The following is a 22,302-nucleotide window of genomic DNA, read 5'->3' on the forward strand; positions in this document are numbered from 1 at the left end:
AGTGCCTTTCCCACTGTGTGTTTGAAAGTGTTTGAGTGTGTGTGTGTCTGTGTGTGTGTGCCTTGCTAGCTCAGTGCCAGGTCTCTCTAATGAGTCTGTCAGGCGCTGTTAGCGACGGCGTGCTCCCCTGGCTCGGCGCACTCCTACAGACACACTGTGATTAGCCGGGCCAACGGCACGCCACCGGGCCAGATTAAACACTCACCACGCCGCCAGGGAACACAGACACACACACGCACGCACGTACACACACACACACACACTAGAGAAAGCATCAGACTCACTCGCACAGGCACCACGTTCACACAGATGTACTCAGACACACACAGTTTTATCATCATTGTATCTGTTAGCTTCTCTGATACAGTAACAAGTACCTGCCCCCCAGGGCAAGGTGTTGACGCTGCTAGAATTGAAAATTAACACAAAATATAAACATAATACAAGCTAACTTTAGCACCAACAAAAATAATGCTAATATTTCATTAATCTGTCTGCCTTTATTGAATTCCTGTCTGCCACTAATCTTGAACATCACTCAGAATTAAGGCCAGCCCTTCTGGCTCCAACAGCTTTCAACATCTTCATTAAAGCGACATGATTCACTAATTGCAGGTAATTACCCTTTAATGAGCAGCCCAGATGAATGAGCAGATACGCCGAGGAGAGGTTAGGCCTGAGGACACGACGTTTTTCATTCCTCAAGGGGCACGAGCGGACACTGACCCAGCCTTACAGCTGACCATTGTATACCGTATGATGGCAGAGCTGCAATAGGCTCTGTTTACAGATGTGCAGAATGAAAGTTTTTCCAGAAGTGTCTGTCAGACAGTCAAATAGCTCCAAAAATACCGGTCACATCTCAGGTGGGGGTGGGGGTGGGTTTGACCATTCCTGTAAACCTTCCATTTCACGCCATGGTTGATCACCTGTGCAGGGAAGGGGCAGTTTGAACTTCTCTAAATATTCTTTTTATGAGAAGTGCTGAATGCAACAATGTCTCACTGTATTCAAACAATATCATGTCTCCACTGCTGATGGCCAGCCTTTCACTCTGCCGGCTTCCACATCACTTATAAGCGCACTTTATTTCCACTTGATTTCCAATATAGTAGAAAGACTGAGTTCTGTTTTGGAGCAACTCTGAAACTTCTCCTATATGATGGAAGGTAGGCCTACTAAATATGGGTTATTTTACCATTTGAACCAGACAGGTGTGTACTGAAATGTCTTTATTTGAACAGAGCCTGGGCCAGCAACTTCAGCTCTTTATAAAATAAGCAACAACCAGCCACTGAAATATAGAAGACCCTGTATGTCAGCTGTTCTTGACAGACGTTACTTCATGTAAAATAGTCTGCTCTCAGCCGGTATTTGACTGGGAGGTTGCAAGGACTTCTCAGATTGTTTCCCTGCCATTTTTAAGCTGCCACAACAACAAAAAATATTAGAAAAGTCTAAGTGAATCTATATTTCTGTAGCTGAACAGTGCTTCAGAATAGTTTCATTTTAGTTTCACTGTTGAACATTATGTGAAATCAACAGGATTGGTCAATAATAGTGGTTTGCTGCTTAAATGCACTGAACACATCTAAAGCTGCAGTTTGGTAACGGTATGAAAATGTCATGTGATCGTTAACTCACACAAGCCATGTCCAATATTGTTTGCTACATCAGAGCACCACAGTGCACAGAGACTATAGTTTGTGACACACGTAACCTGTCACAGACCTGAGTCAAACAGGCTGTGATGATCCTGGCAGACAAAACAGATGTGGATTTCTCCTGATCGAACATTCAGAAGAAACATTACTGCCACTGTTGAGGATTTAAGGTTGTGCTGTGTTAAAGTGTGCAGCTTTTCTAAATGTGAACGTGTAGGAGGTGCAGACCGTAAACTCTAAAGTGAGGGGCCTACATTGTTCCTTTGTTGTTTAACGAGGGGGAAAAAAAACCCTAATGTTTTTTTCTTCCTCTGCCTCTCTCAGACAACGAGCAAGCGAAAATGAGATTGATCTAACAACTTGCCAACATTAAAGAGTGAAGTTTCTTATCTCAGGCCTGCAGAAGAAAGCCCCTACAAGAAGACACTGTGCACCAATTTTCCCCTCCTTCTCATTCTTCTCCTCCTCCTCCTCCTCTTTTGCTGTCTCTCGTGCCAAGTGGCCTATTTTTACCTCTCTGTGTGGCAATGTCAGGGTTTTCCTTGTCACCACCACGTTTCCTGTCATCAGTGTGTACGTACAGTTGAACAGTGCAGTTACTGAAAAGGCCCTGACACTACCTCTAACTGTCTCTCTCAGATGTGGTCACAGATCCAAAGAAGCGAAGCCTTGCCTTTTACACCTTACAGGTCATAAATTAAAACATAATTTCACCTCTAAGGTGCGTTTGGTACATCGGGTGAAGTGGCAATATTGTATATACAGTAAGTAATGGAAACACTTTATGCTTCATTTTCTTCAGTTTTATCTGCCTTTAGTCAAAGACGCCCGGCTTTAGAATATTTACAGAAATACCACTTTGTTTTCAATAGACTAATCCAATCGCCACGCTTACCATCATTCAATTCGTGCCCTGACAGCAACCCCCCTCCTCCAGCTCAGACCCTCCTTCTCTAAAACATATTCATCATGATGCCATATGCCCTGACCCAACACTGCGTCTTTTCTCTGGTTGAAATGTGCAGAATGTGATATACTGTACTGTGTGGCACAATGGAGTAATTGTTTTTTAGCCCTTGAGGGAAAGTATGAGTTGGGAGAGGAGAAACATCAGTGCAGGATGTATGTTCTCCAGCCTCATAAGACAATCCAGAAGTGAGTGAGGGCATCTCATGTAGAAATAAATGAGCAACTTGATTTCTAGGATGTAACCGTGTTGCCTGACCTCTATATAACAGGCTTTGGTGAGTTTTTGAGCTTTTTAATTCCAGGCTGTATCATGTTTTTTTTTGTGGCACTTTACTACAATAAACTTCAATAACCTTTCCTCTCTGCAGGGCTAAACAGTATATTAGGCCTATACATTTCAAACTAACCTAAATCCGTTCCAGATGTATATGAGTGAGTCAAATTCTTTTATGAAAGACAAATATACGTTTGGAGTTAAAATGATAAACAATGGAATGCCTATGGACTGCATGAAGTTAACCGTCCTCTTTGCACTGCACCTCTCCTCTAGCGTGACACACAGTACCTCTTTTGTTCTGCCACTCATTGCTTATGTTACTGTAGAGCACTAATGCACACAGATCGATAGCATACTTTCCATTTCAACACATTGAGCTGATGTGCGGACACAGTTGGAATTGATCCTGTCCTGTCAACACAAAGTTTTAGGTCTGCACATCTTTTCTCCCCACTGCAAAATAAATGGGCTTTAAATAAAAAAAACAACTTCCACTGTGTATGGCTCGATGCTGACATCTCTATATTACACTCTGAAGAGCTGCTTTACTGATGATGATGCAAGGCAAGGTGGGTGGGAAACATTGCAACAGAGACATAGACACTACACATCTACAGAACATCTGGCCCATTCACATGAATCAATTTAAAAACATTGTGTCACTTCCTAATGCCTTCTCTTGCACATTGTAGATATGATTAGAAGAAAAATCACACATGGCCTAAAATGAAACTATTCTGAAACAGCTGTAAAGTCATAACAACCATAAAACATGTTAATATACCAATGAAATGATTGGTTTGAAATGTAAGAAAAAACAAAACCCAAAAACATAACAATGCATGTTGGCCCTGTCAGCCTAGAACAAACAAACCCAGCAAAATCAATTTCCTCCCCCACAGGATGTCCACCACATACTAGCAGGTTTCATGACCATGATTGAAAAGTGCAAAAACACCAAGCAGGTTTCAAGTAAGCAAAACTGTCAATCTGCACGCCTAACAAGCTCACAAGTTGCACACAGTCCTAGTATAGTTTGAAACCTTTACGGGCATGAAGGCCAAAAACAGGAACTGGCTGGTCTTATTCAAACAGGTCATTAGGTGCAACAAACCATGTGACTACCTAAAGAGAGATCACTGATTTAAGGGACAGTTTTAATGCTAATGCTTAAGGCTGCAGAAAATGCACAACAGATGTAATTTTAGAAACAAGTCAGAGCTATTTTTGCTTTTCTTATTCTATTAAGGTAGAAACATCTTCCTGGATTTCACAAGAAAAATGTCAAAGCATGCTGTGTACGTCGTGACAACGTGCTGCAGGCTATACAGCATGTCAAAACAACTTTTTTATTAACTAATTGATTAAATCAGTCCATTAAGACCTCTTCCTCTGCATGAATGTATTGAGTATGAAAAACAACACCAGGAAGAATCAGAATATTGTTTTTTCAGCTATAAATCCTGTGGCGGTCTTTTTTTTTCTTCTTTTTTTAAAGATACATTGTAGGAGGAAACTCTTAAAATTTTGTGAAGCTCTCAGCCCACACAATACAGTAGGTACTTCTAGACCAAGATAAAGTGTTTTCAGTGATAACAATAAAACAGCTCTTCTACTCTTCTTGGTTCGATGAACCAAACCATCAGCCTCTGAAAGGCAAAGATGGAGAGAAAGAGAGAGAGAGAGAGAGAGAGAGGGAGAACACTAATCTCATTACCTTCTCTTCCTGGCATGAGAGAATATTCTTTTCTATGTGGCAACCGGCAACAGCATGATCACAAAAAAAAGGGAAAAATTTAATCGCACATCCCACCATTTCATTTTTCATGTAATTAAATCAGTTAAATGTTATAAAAACATGTAAACTCCATCAATGACTTTGAGCCATTTGCATTTTTAATCAGGCAAGATTAATTCTAATGAGCGAGCTGGGCTAAGGCGATGACAGAGCAGGCCTATTGTGTGTCTGTCACACTCATTTAATTCTGTCATTATGTCCCATATCCTATTATGATAATTGGCTTTTTATTCTCAATCAACAACCAGACATGGCTATTAAGTAATAATCTTTGACTAGTGTACTTTTAACCTTAAACATGTTAGAAGTTTACAACCTTAAAAGCAACAACGAGCTGATGAAAGATGGGAAAATACAAAAAAAAGGGAAAAAAAGCACTGGCTTATTCAACCTGGCTGCTTGCTCCAAATGAAAAATGACTGTTAAGAAGCTGCATGTTGACACTTGGCATAGGGTGTACAGCAAACACATTAGACGGAGGAAATGGGTATCACCATCTTCCCCCTGCAAGGTAACTAAGCAGAGAAGACGAATGTGTCCGATGTGTTCAGCCATTTCCTCTTCTCCCTCTCTGGGGAGTCACTTTACAAACGAAACCTCTGAAGAAACCGGCCCTGCTGTTTAATTGAAAGACACTGCTGCAAACAAATAGGGGAAGTGCTTACAAATGACAGTCAGAAGAGGCATGCAGTTAGCCCGACATCTCTGACAAAAAGATGATGATGTTGTGAGTGAAAATAGCCGACATAATCTTAACCATGCACGGTGCTACAAAACTAACCACATCTGCAAAAATCACCGAGTTATACTGATGTTTCTTAGAGGCAGAGCAGCTTTGAAGGTTAGCTCCACAGTATTATCTAAAACAAAAATTCAACGCAGAATTTATGAAGCTATACAGATTGCTTTAGTATCTTATGTTTATGTTTGGGAAGTCATCAATGGCAACCACCAAACCTGCAACACCAAGATCTGTGATAACCCATTAACAATCTCTTACCTCTCTGAATTTCATATCCAAGTCTTAGAGGTTTCTTAGCTCCACCTGAGGAGGGTTAAATAACCAAAGTATTGTTTCTGCTGAAATAACACTCATTTACATATCTATCTCTGGATTTAAAAGCTATTGTTGTTATTGTAATAAAATTTACTCTATTATCTAGTATCAAACCTTGCCAAAGAAGGTGTGATGCTGCCCTGCAGAGCAGCAAATGTCGATTGTGTCACCTGATATCTGAATCAGCACCTTTGCCAGCAATGTGTGGTCACATGCAACATGTGCTGCCATGCAAGGACAAATATGCCAAAATGGTCCCTTCACAAGTCACTATGTGGGAAACACTTGGTGTCAAACATGTGGTCAGGGATATTTTCAAACCAGTCACAATACTGCAGCGGTTAAGTTATGCAGCATTTCTTTGAAACAGTCACACAGGAAATGTATTTTTCAGCTTTTATAGCACCACAATGAGACTTATCTGGCAACCGCAATCTACATGTAATGTAAATGTTTTTTCTCAGAGGAAGATATAAATACACGGTGGGCCTGTGTGCAAATCACCTGGAAAAATTATCTCACTACATCTTAGTGATGAATGATAAACGTTTTAGTTTTGTTTAAAGATTAACACATAATTCAAGAGCATGATTTACAGTATTTGGTAATGCATTATCAGAGAATTCAATTTAATTTATCTTATTTGTATAGTGCCAATTCTCAACAGTATAATGCACATTCAATCCAAATAAATCAAACAGTGAAGTAACAAAGTATGAGAAATGTAGTATTGCCTAGCATATTTAATAAGATTTGTCATAAATACCAGCATTATTTAGGCTTTTTTTTTCCAAAAGTAAATGTCAGACATTTATGATTGTAAATACAACCACAGACAGTAGAAATAATGTATTATAATTGACAAAGCTGTTATTTTTGTTTCTATTTTCTTGACATAAATAGGAAATACGAAACTTATAGATATATCTATGACACTATCCTTTGGTTATAAGCCAGGATAATAATGGAAAAATATGTCATCCATTCAGTGGCTCAAAATGTACTGTAAACAATGCCAGGAAAGCGGCGGGGTCTGGGAGGGTTTGTTTCCACCCTACGCAATTGACGAGTTGGACTTTAATGTTCATATTTTCTTACTGGCTGTTCCACTCTCAACAAAATCCCTGTGCATTCATCTCACTCATCATCTTAACTCTAAAATTAGCTGTGGAGTGCAGCAAGCTGTCAGTGCTGATTCACTTGGACAGCTACAGCTAAAATGTATTAATTTTCTCATACAGGGGAAAAGTGCTTTTTGAGGTTTCACTTCCAGTCACTTTACCTGTGTTCCTGTGCATTAGTCGTTTTGAGAAGCCACTTTTTTTTACCAGAAGAGATTTTTTTGAGAGATTTTTCTTTCCCAAAAGACAGATGCAAAAAAGCAAAGTAAGTACAGCCTCTCAAACAGCCCAATAACATGTGTTCTGCTTTGTCAAACAGAGAAAGCCACAGTTTCTCAACTCTCACTCGCTAATGTTATGAGTAAGTCAGATGTCTACCCTCAGTGCACAGCCATTTCACACTCCCACAAGCAATTTCTCTTTTAGCACTCTACCGACAAGACTTAATAAACCTTTTCATTTTTCAGTCAGGCCTCATGAAAGTGCCGTATGGCCTCACAATTTACATTTTACTCACTATTTATCTGTAAGGGGGACTTAATAAGTTCTCTCTTGAGTACACACAAGGTGAGCGTTACTATGGGGATGTTGAGTGCTCCTCTGTGCTCTGTGGCACTGAGGCCTGCTCCACTGTGGCGAGAGACAACAGCTGTCTTTACCTTTGGCAGGCAAACAGGCTCATTAAGGGCGGCCATGTTTGTTTTTGTGCCCGATACCTAGCCCTAAGCAAACACCACCATATCTCCACTCCACAGCCCTCACAGACTCAACATTTCCTTCCCTATTGTGGAGAGAAGCACTGGCATGTTGAACCTGCCGTACGTTTTTTCTCCCGCAAGCTCTGGCCGAGCTGCCAGTGGCTCTCAAAGAATGCGTGCTTAATTGAGAAATTTAGTTGTGGTTTGAGCTGATGAAATGCAGCTCACACACTGCTGAGATGCTGTGAATGTTGTGTATGTGTTACATACATAATGTATGTCATTATACTGCCTGATATCACATCTTGTGGTATGTCACAAGAAAGCCCTCTTTGTTTGTTGTGCCGCTAATGTGATAAAGGCATCATTATTTGCTCTGCTCACAGCTAACAGTAAAAAACTGCAGTGAAAGGTTTCATTCGCATATTATCTCCTCTCTCTGCTCTGTCTGTGGCTTGAGTGACAAGGCAGGTTGAATTCATAACGCTTTGACAAAAATTCCATTTAAGAGGGAAAATGGCAGTGAATGTCATTCCATTACTGCAGACGGCAAACATGGGAACACTTTAACCCAGAAGGCATTCATATTAACTTCCATAAAAAACAGCAGAAAGACAGTTTTTGGTGTCTTTTGGCTAAAATATATGTACAGTCTTGAGTATTTTCAGCCACAGCATTTCAAGAATAGTCTTCCAAAATGTACTCACTTATTTGATTTCATCCCTTTTCACCATTTGTCAAGCTCGAAGTCACAATGCATTGTGAAATGAGTTCTTAATGTGGAGTAATGAGGCTGTCATGGCAAAGCAGTCTCTGCTTGTTTGAGTTTGACTCATGTCGTAGATTCAATTAAATCAGCTGAAGTCAACCTGGCCCCAGGCCAGATCGGTAATGGGTGACCTCATTCAAACAATGCTTTGACATATTGAAACAATAAGAGGAAGGGCCTTGAGTCAGTTGCAAAAGCAAACTCCACTCAAAAGCGATAAGGTAGAGAAATTACAGAGAAGTCACCAAAGATTCATGTAGTCATGTGTCGTCAGGGGTGCTCATGTAGTGTTTTGTTATCTTCATGGTGCTAGAGTTGTCACTTGTATGTGTGTATGTTCTCTGTCTTTAAAATCACAGACCCGATGGAAAACATATCTTAGAAAAAAAATACTAGCAATGCAACACATGAATTATTGGTCAAATCAATCTTAGACTGTAAATAAAAGATAAACATCTTTATCGTCTGTAAACACTGACTTCAACTTCCTCTGCTTGTATTAATTATAAACAAAATTGCTCAAGCTATAGAGATAACACTACCTTACAGATGTTAAGCACAGCTGGTCCATTTTTTCCTTTGGAGGTTTACTTATCCTCAGAAGTCTAAACTGATTTATTTGGATGTTGAAAAGCCTGGAATCTAAATCATGACACAAACACTCCCAAGGCTATGTAAACAAGATTTTAAGTTCCAGTCTACAACCACGCTTTCTGAGCAGTAAGTTGAGTGCCAAGGGTAAAAGCACTTCTCACTTTTGGAAAGGTCTCCACTGTCACAGAGTTATTAATAAGAAAGGGTGCTCCTCAGTTGGTGTAAAAGGGAGTAGGTATCAGTAAAAGGCTTATTTTGATTCTACTGTCACTGCACAATCAATTATGTTTCTTATTTTAAGGTACGTTTACCATTCATAATGTGTGCAGTCACAGTCTGGAATTAAAGAGACATCTTTAAGTGCTTTGTAGAATAAACCAAAACTAGGTAACGAAATCAAAACGGAACATCTTGCTTTACTCTCTCTCTTGTTTAGCTACTCTCAGGGGCAATAGCAGTTACAGTAAACAGATAAAAGAGCACACACACACACACACACACACACACGCTCAAACACACACACACTGCATCTCATTAAACTACATTCCCTCTGGCCCTTATTCCATTAGAAATTAAAACTCGGGACAATTAGTGGCAGATTGGTCTCAGCTCAGTGCGCTATAGTCGCGCTCTCAAGGCACCAAGATGACTTAATTACAGGCTCATCTGAAAACTGTGTGATGGTACTGTGCTGGAGCACACAGTGAATACCTGGAGCAGGGGGCAGCCACATTAAACTGAACAGATGAAGAATTAACAGCCAGAAATAGCTCCAAATACTGAGGAAAAGAAGAAGAAAAAAAACTGCCAGACTATACTCTCAGCCTTTCTTGTTCTTCATAGAAGTAACTTTAGTAAATGAAAACTTCAGTCCTGAGAAATTAGAAGCTACATGACACTACTACTGATAATTTCAACAAAAGAATACCAAAGAGAATGGGAGAGGTCAAAGGTCAAATGTTGGCATGTTCAGATCTCTCTGGAGAGAGCACTTGTTGGTTGGATAAAGTCTTTTATGAACCTGTTAAGTCTTTTACCTGTGCACAATCTCTAAATCTGATTCTGCTGGTCAGAAAGGGGCTCTTTAAGCTATAGATGCCGGTGTACATATTTTTTCCTTTACCCAAGGTCTTAAGTGGTGAACTTCAAGCTGAAGTATCTCAGGCGCCGCTCCATGGACATGGTGACCACACAAAGCAAGGCTTTTTATCAAAATCCTGAATGTACATGGACAAATAACTTATTTTTTATCTGCTTCATCACTCAACTTATGACAAGGACACAAAGCACATTTTTCTGTAATTGAACCAACTCTAGTTTATGTAACGACTGACCGTTCTGCCCTTCAAGCTAGAGAGAGGCAGAAAGAGTGATTTGATCGTTCCATGTACTAGCTCTTGTCACGTGACACCATGTCCCATTATATTGTGATGTTGTCATAGGAGGAGAGGAAATGAAATGCCTTGAAGCTATATGGGATGTGTATGGATATGTGTGTGTGTGTGTGTGTGTGTGGTTAGATGATGGGGAGGTGTAAAACAGAGTGAATGTATATGACCCTGTGTGTGTGTGTGTGTGTGTGTGTGTGTGTGTGCGTGTGTGTGTGTGTGTGCGTGTGTGTGTGTGCGTGTGTGTGTGTAGCCCTGTAGAGTTCAAAATGTGTCCAAAACCTCATGAGTTTCTAATTGGTCAACTTGGGATTTATTTGTTATTATCTCTGTCTAATCATTGCACCTAGTGGTTCAAAGAGTTGCCTCGCCTTTGTGGATACACTGTTTGTTCAATGCGAAAAAATGACTAAAAGAACAAACATGACCAAATATTTCTGCAGTATAACACAACTGTGCAATCCCACTCTGAGCCTGCCACATGTAACCCCCATTTTAAACTGTTAGCCTGACAATAAATTACATTTACAACGTCGATTTGAACAATGTCACCTTCATGCAATGATGAGAATACAGTCTTGATGGTATGAATGTATCCAGCGTGGGTGTAACAATAGTATAAATCGCAACATTTTTATTCTATTTAAAGATTGATTTTTATTTTCTAAATATTAGTGATTCAACCTATTGCATTGTCACATGACTATATCCGTCCAATGACGATCAAGTGATCATGCCTGAGGTAAAACTTTGTCTAGTTTAATTAGCTCAAGATGGATAACAACCCTAGAGTGAAGACCCAACGGGCACATTGAAGTCAGCAGTGTGGGAACATTGTGGTTATTTCCCTACCACCACCCACTGACCCCCTCCCCCCATAAACAAAACAAAATGAACTGAACCGTGACACGGACCAAGGTCTGAACCGAACAATGGATTTGGAGAATTGTTACACCCATGCATCTGCACAAGTCGTCCACAGGGCCAGTGTTTCTCTTTTAACAAGTGAGAGTCTGCAAGTGAGAGTGCGGATCACCTTGCAAATGTAGTTCAGGGTTTAAAGCCTTTCTATACTTAAATTGAACTAGTTGTGTTTGGTGATGAACAGATTTGACAGTGGCTAAAAAACATCTGTTTGACAACAATTTGCAGCCAATGAGACCAGCAGAAACATGAGAAGATAGAGTTGATTTCAAAAGTGCTATTGTTTCGTTCTTCCTTTGTTTCATGGTTTCTAACTCACCCGTGGCCACAAAAACACCAGACAGCAGAGTGAGATAGTGTGTGCCACTGGTAGCTACAGTATAAGCGACCTCAGCTCTCAAAAGCCTTCTAGTTCTGCCAATAATCAGCATGCTACTTAAACACTTTGAATATAGCTCAGTTTTGCATTTTGACACATTTCTATGCAAATGTAGTCAGCGCCTGATGGTATGTGAGCGGTCTGAATCCTTGTTTCCTGCATAGCAGTAATATGAACACACCTACCCCTATAATACTGTGCCTTTATCTCCTCTGTGTCTGAATAAATGATAATTCATAAGCCCCCGACTGGTGGCTGCATGTGAAGAGGTTGAAGCGGCTAATGAGTTCGGTGCCACGTGTGAATAACCACACATTACAGAGGTTCTGTTTGTTATTTGTGGTTGGTGTCTATGACAGTACCGTTATCATGTGCATTCACAGTGATAAGATTCAAACAGTTTATTAGTGCACTTTCTTCGGTGACTCATATGGCGCATACTGTAGGTTGAGGTTTTATGAGTTGTCATTAAGATACAGAGGAGATACCGTTTCTATATGGTTGGCTTTATTGTTGCTTTCATGTTTCCTTTTATGTAAAGGGGATTTTTGGCTCAAACCACAAGGCGTGAAAAAAAAAATTCTAGGGGAAACACTGCAAGGCATTAAACTGAATGAGTTATAGTTTAAACCACTTTTTTATCCAGCGATTGCACCTTTCCAGTTTCCTAAGACCACAGTGTGAAGCAGCTGATGCTTATGCAGATTATACTATACCAGACTATACCAGAGTGCATCATTACTCTCCCTCTGAAATGTATACAGTTTAATGGAGTTTCCATCAAAATCTGTAGAGAGGCCGCTAATTATACAACTCAATGTGTAAACATGGAAAGTGTTTTAAACAAATGAACATACAGGAAAAAAGGGAAACATTTCTTGATTTTTAACAATGGAAAAATTGGGGACAATGAGTGATGAAAGAAACTGTTGGTTTTTTTTCAACAAGTCACCGTGTCAGTTGAGAATTTCCTTTGTGTGTGTCTCTGTGTTCGGGGGATGTTGCATGAATGGGCAGTCAGCATTTAGGGTTCAAAAGAAAACAGCAGCTTGAGCTCCTGTCTGTGTGAAAACCAAGGCTACGGTGCTCTGTATCAAGTGCCATTGTTTTGGTAATAGTAAACCTGGGGCACTTGCCAGGAGGCATTAGTCATTCATCTAACAAGCTCCACAAAGCAAACCACAAAGTGCTCCACTGTCGACTTCCTCTTATTGAATTCTGAGCACATAAGCACATTTCCAAGTATCTTACAGCAAGGTATAAACTTTCTGATCACTAGCCACCTGGAAGATGGCTGCCATGTTTGTTTATTTGCATAGGTCCCTGACAGGAAGCTGGCTCATTTGGAAGCATGTAGGACTTTTGTTGTTGTTGTTGTTTTTAGTGAGCGAGGGATAGGGTGAAGGGGAGAGAAGAAGGGAGGTGGCGGGTGAAAGGCGGATAGGCGGGGATTAGGGCGGAGTGCAATTTTTCAGTAGGCCAGGCATACGACGTGATCTCTAATTACCCACAAAGCACTGTGTAACCCAAGCCACAGATTAGGCTGCATTATCAGGCTTAATAAAACATGACCATCTCTCAGTTTCACTCCCTCTCCCTGCCCTGCTGCCACAAACATTTTTTTCTCTGGTTATGACACTTGCAATGTCTTGACAGGTCTAAAATTACACCTGTCACTGTGAAACTGCAGCTACAGGTACAGGACAATACAAGGTATTAGCATGTCCTGGTTAACAACATTCAGACTAAAGGGTCAGCTTATAGAATATAAAGAGAATTCTCTATGAGGACATTTTGCCTTTTAGAGATTTGCTTTTACCCAATTACTGTAGAGGTGTATGTCATTTTATTTGACATACTCACAGCATTTAAACTATCAGAAACAATGCCCCCATTACTTTGAGTTATCTGTGAACAGTTTTCATTAGAGTTCCACAGCGTGTTAGCGTGTTACATTATCCAGAGAACAATGTTTCTAAGAAAGACATGTTGCTGAGTCTTCTTTTTCAGTGCTGATCCCATACATCTCCACTGCTTTGCTCTTGCAGCAAAACTTCTCAGAGATGGATTACTGATAAGTGACAACACACCTCCCCCTTTTTTAATTTTGGGTGACCTGACACTTTAAGTCACTGCTTTCAATTTTAAGAAAAACCTCAAACTCTCCAAGTGTCCCTCCATTTCACAAACAGAACCTCTCATAGCTCCTGCTACTCTTTTAAAGCACTGAGGTGGTTATTCACAACTTTGATTTGGTGAGTTGTGGTGTAACAGGAGCTCGGAGTATTTTTTCTGTTGACACTGAAAGTATGTTTTGTACATATTGCTACACTAAAAGTTAAGGACTTTTACCTAACAGATTATTTATTTTCACTGTGGAATAGTTGCTTTAAACTTAAATAAAGGATCTGAAAACTTCTTCAACCACTGCAAAGGTGCCAGCTACACACACACACACACACACACACACACATGCATACACATATGCTCTCTTGGTTCACGTGGGTTGTGCCAGTAAGTGCTGCTTTAGGCTACGGTTTTTCACTACTGTCTACTGTGTTATTAACAATTCTATAAAAAGATCTGCTCAAGTTTCCCTTTCCTGTGTGTTAACAACCCGACCAAGCTGCTACGAGATCGTAGAAGTCTAGTTATAGGAGAGAGACAGAGTCTTCGATAACATAACACCATTGACCGTATGTCATAATTTCCAAAATCCTTCTTCTCTTTCCTCTGTTTGTTTTTCTTAGCGACATCACTCATCAGCATGGCTCATAGCCAGCTTGAGACTAAATAGGTCGACAACACAAAGAGAGGGCCTCTTTCTTTCGCTTTCCCTCCCTCTTCTCAACCCACAAGCCTCTTCTGACCTCTCTACCTCCCCTTTTCTTTAACATCTATCTCAGTTCTTCTAAACTCTGCAGAAACTTTTCCCTTTTCTCTTCTTTAACTGATTGGTCTTGAACCAAAGGCAGTAGCATTACGAGAAGTAAAACCAAGGTTATTACCACTGTACTTTCTGTCACACTTCTCTTTCTGCCCACTGTAAACGATCATGGAGCTCATCATTAGCTATCAAAGAGGAAGAATGAGCGAGTTTGATTACCTCGGTGGCTCTGCGGGCTCACGCAGTCTCTGCTGACTGAATTGGATGCAGACGATTACAGCCTTGCACAGGCAATTATATCTGCCTGCTAAATATGTCACACATAATAAACACATGCTCTTGACAGACAAGGGACGAGGCGAGACAGTCACAGTTGGGGAAAAAAGGAAAGAGAGCAAATCCACGGTCGTATGGATTTATCAACTCTATCTTCCTCAAAAGGAAACCTCTCGCTGTCTGAATCAATGCATCTCAGTGAACGAACCAAAATTAGAAGTCAAACAATCTGATGAAGAATGGCATCCTAAAAACAGTGATTGACAATTTTACATCCCAAAAGAAGGAGATGAATCTATACAGATGAGGCACCAAATGTTCAGGATTTTTTTTTTGGAAGATCTTAGATCATTGTACCATCTATGTACATGCATCTATGTTAGTCTGTGCTCGGACCATTAACTGAAATTTCATATGGGTACTGTCCCTTCAGGCTGCAGCGCAAACATGGCACTGACACCAGGCCGATAATATTTGTAAAGGATATTCAGTGAAAACAAGGGTGGGAAAGAGCCTTAAATCCCTGGCAAGGAGCTTATACCATGGCCCATGGTGTTTGCACAGGACATACCACAGGAAGCTGAGACAACTGGGAATGTTTGTCCAGCTTCCAGCCTCTTCCATGCATACATACATGCAGTACATACAGCATAGTGCATGCATACAGCACATATGCACACACAATCATACATATAGATGAATACTGTATCTACTGTACGAATGCACTATGCATATAAATCAATGCACTGGGTCCTCTATGTGATATCGGAAAATAGTTAGAAAAAAAAGAAGTCACAATTAAGAGACCGAGGTGAGGTGTCCGAATTGATGATGGAGCAATACGGGATTCTTTGTCCAAGGACACTTGTACATGTGGACAGATGAGACTGGAGTTAACAATTTACAGATATTACTGTAAACAGGAAATAAGAAAATTCGTTTGTAAATCAATTTGAATTAAATAACTGAGTAACTGGGATTCGTTTCTATAGAGGCCTATAGATACAGTCACTCTTGGCACCCATGCACTTCTTCCCATTTGTCTTGTACTTTTGTTTACCTTCTGCCTTCTGAGTTCTTCCTGGGCTTACGTAACTGTATGACATCTGAGGTAAATTGTATATTGTAGCCCTCTCAATCATCCTCTGGAGGCTTTACCTCTGTGTTCTGCTTCTAAACAAAATACAACTAGACAACTCAAAGCTAAAAAAACAAAAAAACAATAGATAGATAGATGGTTGATTCAATTGTTTGCCATCCCATCTTCAACACCACCCACACTGACCCAGACAGTTTCAAACCTGCTGAGGTTGCTTTCAGTAAAGTTTCTTCTTAGCTCATAAGCAGAGAAATAGATAGATAGATAGATAGATAGATAGATAGATAGATAGATAGATAGATAGATAGATAGATAGATAGATAGATAGATAGATAGATAGATAGATAGATAGATAGATAGATAGATAGATAGATAGATAGATAGATAGATAGATAGATAGACAGACAGACAGTATTCAGACAAACTGTATTCTCTGAGTGTTTACCCTCATTAACAAATGTAATCAAAATTTAACTGAACACTCGGGGCCCTAGTCTGTGGCAGCTGCTGCCTCTGTTTCTTTCTGTCTTCTTCTGCAATAAGAATGAGGATGCCATCGCACTGCCCCATGGGAAGGCCGGGGCTGACTAATGTAAGCACACTACAGTGGGGCGGTGGGGTCTTCATTATGGTAACAGACGCTGAGGGGGATGCACTATACCCACCAACGAGCAAATAGCTCAGCACTTGCAGAGCCCCCTCCACCACCACCACCACCACCACCACCACTATAACACTACCACACACACATTCATACTGCCACCCTGTCACCAAGCAAAAACACACTGATTTAAAAAAAAAATCCTAAATGTTATTACAGCATCATGTTGTCTTACTTGAGTCCTGACTTAAATATTCATACCTGTCCACATGTAAAAATGCTCCAAAACAAAGTAGAAAATAAAAATGGCTGGGAGAAGAACTTCTCACATAGTGTCACCTGGGTAAAAAAATATTTTAAGCAAGAAATCTGTGTGCCATATGCAGACTCCACTGTCAGAGCCTATTTCACTTTTATTGAAATGATTTTAAATGGTCGGAATCCCTATTAGAAATCTCCTGTGTGTGTGTGTCGGTGCACAGATAATATGATTTAGTGGCTGTTTTTGCTGTGGCCCTGCTCACTGTGTGTCACCAGCCCTTACTGTGGTATGCATGGCCTTCCTCTGCACGGGACTATGAAAGCAATTGTGATTGTGATTCCGTAGTCAGCAAAATGCTTGAATGGCCTCGAGTTAGCATGCGCTGCCACACACACGCACACATTCACTGTGTTCCCATACTGGGCCAGTGATTACTTCAACCCATTTGACTCTCACTCATCTTTTGATTCTCCCTCTCTGCCTCTCTGTCACATTGCACAGAGTGTGTCATTAGCTAATAGCAGCAGCATCACTCAACATAAACATATACCACAGCCTGGTTTACAAGGGATGGTTCACTTGTCGGCCGTGTCTAAGTATTAAAGGAGTTAAAAATAACACTTGTACGCTAAGCCAGAACCAACAATAAATACGTCTGTGTTTATTCAAGAGCTTATTTCACTTGAGAATGATGAGTTGTTGGAAAATGACTGAATATGTTAATCCAGAGAACTCAAACCTTTGCCCGGCATACACAAGGCAGTCCTGTATTAAAAAATAAAACTGAGATAAGTGCATTCAAATGGAGCGCATCATTCCCCAGCTTATCTGAGGCAGAAGAGACCACCAGCTAACATAGCCAGCTCTTCAATCATGGCCTATCTAAGCAGATATCAGTTGTTGGAGGATATATGAGCTGGGTGGGGCCTGGGTGTATAAACACAGGGCCTACTCTCTCTCTCTCCCTCTCTCTCTCTGCCCTCCATGCTGGTGTTATACTGTAGGCAGCACCTCACCTCAGCAGCAGCAGTCAGCACTGTTTGATTAAGTTATTCAAATAAAGGAGCAGACACTGTGTTCCCATTTCACAGAGTAAACTAAAAGTGCAAGACAAACAAACAGCCACAATGTAATTTTTATAGCTCACTTGTATAAGACAAGGTGCATCTTTATAGTTTATGAAAACCATGAAGTGCAAATTTACACTGTATCTGTATACTACGTATAAGTAATGTGTGTAGCCTTGGCAGCATCAGAACACAGCACAGTTTCATATTACCATCAGCGCACAAAGCTGTTGTAATGGTATTATTCTGTGCAATATCTCCTCAGCTGTGGGAGAGGACCACAGTAATAAAAGACACACACAGTCACAGTGAAACAAAGTGAGCACTGAAAGTATTGAAGTGAACATCTTCAGGGTTATTTATGGATCTTTCTGATTCATCTCGGTCTGCACTTGAACCTCCTCTTCTGCTCATTTTATGCATCTCCTCCTCTGCGTTCTTGTTACTGCAGGTTTCTTAAAGACCAGCCGATGACAGAGGATTCGCACATCCTCCTTTCGCACATCTTTTTGTAACTCGACGACAACATAAATGATCAGCGCACTGACTAAGGTTAAAGAGAGAATGCATCCCGAAGCTTTTGCACACGTGAAATATTATGAATGAAATGAGCTGCAGCTCCAAATGAGCAGTGTGTGACAAAGGCTGAAAGCATGACTGCTGCACATGCTCCCTGGTAGTCGCATAAACTTGCTAATTACTCAAACTAGGCTCATGTCTGCTCACAGCATCCAGAGTGAGTCAGTGGCACACACAGAACAAGTTTGCCAATAAACAGACTATAAAGCTACAATACAAGCACATGCTCATTTTACCCAATTCAGCTGGTGTGTGACTCAGATTAACACTACTAATTTCACAGCAATAAAAGGAGTAATGTTTTCTAATGCTGCAATTTGTCTTTTTCTATTTGTTTCTATAAAAAGAAAAAAAAAAAGATTACAAGAGCTGCCAGTAATAGCGCTGAATCTCAATATGGTTGCCAAATTGCAACTATCTAAGCAAGAGCTTCTTTTTATTCAAAATATTTGAATGTTTTCCAATAGCATTATCCCAAAAGAATATTCTCAAGCTAAACAGGAAGCCAACAAATTCTGCTACAAGCAGAAACATATCTAGATGAATATGCAAAGTAGCCTATAAAAAAACAATTGACCTTAATGGTATGATTAGCCTTTTGCCTCCACTCCGCTTAAGTAAGAGACCTGGGCTGAATTTGAAATTGGCCAACCAGGGCTGCCAGAGGTGATTAGCAGCAGGCCGATTTGATCTGTAGATACACAACCAACATAACAAATCAGATGTCTCTCTAATGCCACCGGCGTTTTGACATGCATTTGAGGAGAGGAACTTGACCTCGTGCAGTGTGTTAACAGGACACCCAGTGATCCCCGCTGGTGCCGGCCTCATTTGCATCGCTAGTGAAGGTAGTTAGTGTTACATACGTGATGATAGTAAATTATATGTCCCCTTGTGGAAAGAAACCCAGAGTGAAGGGACTGGAGGCATTTCAATAATTCAAATGAACACTTGTAATTTTGAGGGGAGCCGCACTTAAGACAGTTAGTTAGTGTTACTTTCTTTCTTGTGAAAGCACCATATCAATTCATATCTCGTGGCTTTGTTTCCGGGATTCATGCAGCGCCTGGATATCAGCATATTCTTGGGATTATGTGGATGGTGGATGGGCCTAATTCATCTGACCTACAAGACAGATAGCCGGACAGTTATATGAGCCCATTTGTGTCACAAGAGTAAACCCTGTCTTATCGGTAAATGTTTTATACGGACATGATTTCATCTGCGATCGAATAGGAGTATATGTCCTTTTTTTTTTTTTTACTGTCTTCCCTGCTTTGAGCAAGCTATGTGCAAACCTGAGCAAAGATCATATATGTATAACACTCATTTTGAGAGTGGGAAATGATCGTCTCTTTTAATTACTGGAATTTTCCCCTCAGTTACAAAGATTTTCCATTGCCCACACAGTGAAAGACAAACATCCCCAACAGTGTTTTGTATCATTTCCCTCACTGTCATACCTGAAAGTCCTCATTGTCTAAGAAAGCAAGCCAAAGAACTCCACGCCATCGCTATATGAGGACAGCTTCATCTAACCACGGCAGCAGGTCAACAACCCAGAGCCTGTTGATGTATCTCCGGTAGGTGACAACAACAAAGTCTCATTTAGGGTATACAGATGGCTGAGATGCTGGAAACACTGGTGGAAGCTGCAAGACTGTTAATTAAACAGTTTAAAATAGGTTTCCTAGTATTTCCACAGGGTGTATGCAGTGTTTGTGGTACTCATTAGTACTTTTTCTGTCATCTTATCTTACTTTGTACTGTGCTGAACGCTTGTGACAGGTTTTCAGTGTTAGATTTCAAATGTTGCCCCATCCTTCTGCTATAAGCTATTTAGAACAGGGTAGAAACTGGGTGTTTTTCGCGAGGATTCACCATTTATTAGGCTATATGTGTTTTTTTTATATTGGAAAATGTCAAACTACACAATATTCATGATGTTGCTCTGAATGCTCTGAATGTCTGCGCAAAAAAAAAAAAAAAAAAAAAAGAGTCGGTGCAGGTCACAAGGCAAAAGCCGCGGGGTGTCAAAGCTGAGGGGGAGAAAAGAGTGATACTTGTACCAGACACACTCTGTGGTTTCTCGTTACAAAGCAATTAACAGTACATTACTGGCACACATCCATTCAATCGTTCAGCTCCCAGCGGAGGACCATGTAAGCTTAAAGAAATCATAGAGAGGGAAGCTCGTGTTGGAGCAGAGAGCAGAGTGGGACAGTATGGATTCTATACAGCCCCTGGTATTCCACATCGGGTGGGACACTTAATGCCAGCTTTGTGCAAAAACACAACTGCACAATCTCACAGTGGAAATAACACAATAACACCATGTCGGTTTACAGAAGAAAAAGAAAAAAAAGTTGGACTACACAATTGCCTTCAACAAAATACAAAGATTGCACCCTTCACTGTAAAGTAATAGCCCATTGTGATTCTCTCTGACTAAATTAAAACCAGCCCATCCGAGCACAGGTCACTTTACTTGCTGACACTTGACATTTTTTTGTCAAGTGTGTAACTGTGTTTGGAGCAAGTGAGAGTCCGTGGATAAAAAAAAAACAAAAAACGCATGCGTTAGCACTGCGTGGACAGACGGTAGCTCCTATAGCCTAGAGACACAGGTGAGACATTAAGCATTTCATTGCACGAGGCTACGCGGTGTGTTATTTACCTTGTTCGAGTGGTAATAGTCCAACGAGCTCAGACAACTTGGATCAGTCGGTAGGGAGCATGAACCCACATTTGCCGGGGGCGCAGGATAAAATCTCACGTCCATCTCTGGTTGTGCGAGACTGAAGGCATGAAATCACTTTCAGCGTCTTTGACTCACTATTGTCTCAGCAAACACACAACGCCAAAGCAGGAGAGACAGAGAAGAAGTGGGGGAGTTTTACTCGGTACACTCTTCCCTCACATCCGTTCGCGGCCGAACTTCGGCACCAACTCTGGTGATGCGCAGTCCTCCTCAGAGCCCCGCACCAGGATGCGAAACACTCACTCACTCACTCTCTCAAAGCGAAGAGTAGAAATTTCATGGATACGCACGTGTTGGCAAAACTATCCCCTTGTTCCCGAACAAATAAAAGCAAAACCTCCAACTTAGATCCTCTCTTATTTAAGAATATATTAGAGCAACTGAACAGCAGCTTCACAAACGTGCTTTCCCCACTGCTTTCCCACTGCTCTCAGGACTCCATACAGGCTTTGTTATGGAGGTGCATATTCTTGCATTGGTTCCAGTACAGAAGTGGTTGGACTTCCCTCTGCCATGCGACCTCTGCCGATAATAAACGGGAAAAAAAAGGGGAACGGAGGGAGAAGGGGGAGGGGAGATTGGTGGCTGCCTTGGCAACCGCTCTCCTTTCTGCAACTGCGCGCTTCTGATTAGCTGGAAATGTAGTAGTGTGCACGGCTGTGCATTATAAAGCGCACTCTGCTTCCATCAGTGCTTCATAAAGGCTTCCATTTGGGTTATTGTGCCAAGGCGGATGGGAGGAGGTTGCACAGAGTCTGTCTCTGTAGTTCCACAATGTTTTTGTTTTTTAAAATGTATTTTGTTTTGTATTTACATGACTACAACCTGAACTTGCAGTATTATGTCGATACCTCCTGATAATACAAAATCTACCATAGTCTAACAGTCTGAAGCAATGAGCCAAATTCACGTGGAAAGGCCTCTGCACTCTTCCCATTTTAATTATAATGTTTGTGAACAGGTTAAAAACAAAGGACACCACTCTGAGATTCTATTTACAATAAAAAGCCCATTAATTTATAGTGTTGTTGATGATTTTTACTAAATCCAATGACAGTTATCTCAAAGTTGTTGTTGTGTCCTGTGGTACTTTTACTTCAGTGTTATTTTCATTATTTAAAAATAGAGCAAA

The 22,302-nt window shown here is 40.7% G+C and overlaps 1 protein-coding gene across 2 annotated transcripts in view; it reads right to left on the bottom strand.

Moving 5' to 3' along the window:
• Nucleotides 1-21,781, bottom strand: part of LOC146984486 (TOX high mobility group box family member 2-like) — a 75,913-nt gene extending 54,132 nt beyond the window's left edge. The window contains exon 1 of one of the 2 annotated variants that reach the window (XM_085781616.1): nucleotides 21,087-21,781. In XM_085781616.1, the coding sequence (XP_085637742.1) occupies nucleotides 21,087-21,191 (105 nt within the window). In that variant the 5' untranslated portion in view covers nucleotides 21,192-21,781. The remainder of the gene's footprint in view (nucleotides 1-21,086) is intronic. The other variant, XM_085781615.1, reaches the window with a different exon arrangement.
• Nucleotides 21,782-22,302: the final 521 nt, after the last annotated feature.

Source organism: Trachurus japonicus, chromosome 7 (assembly GCF_045865225.1).
Source record: "Trachurus japonicus isolate A0001 chromosome 7, Traja_1.0".
Taxonomy (NCBI): Eukaryota; Metazoa; Chordata; class Actinopteri; order Carangiformes; family Carangidae; genus Trachurus; species Trachurus japonicus.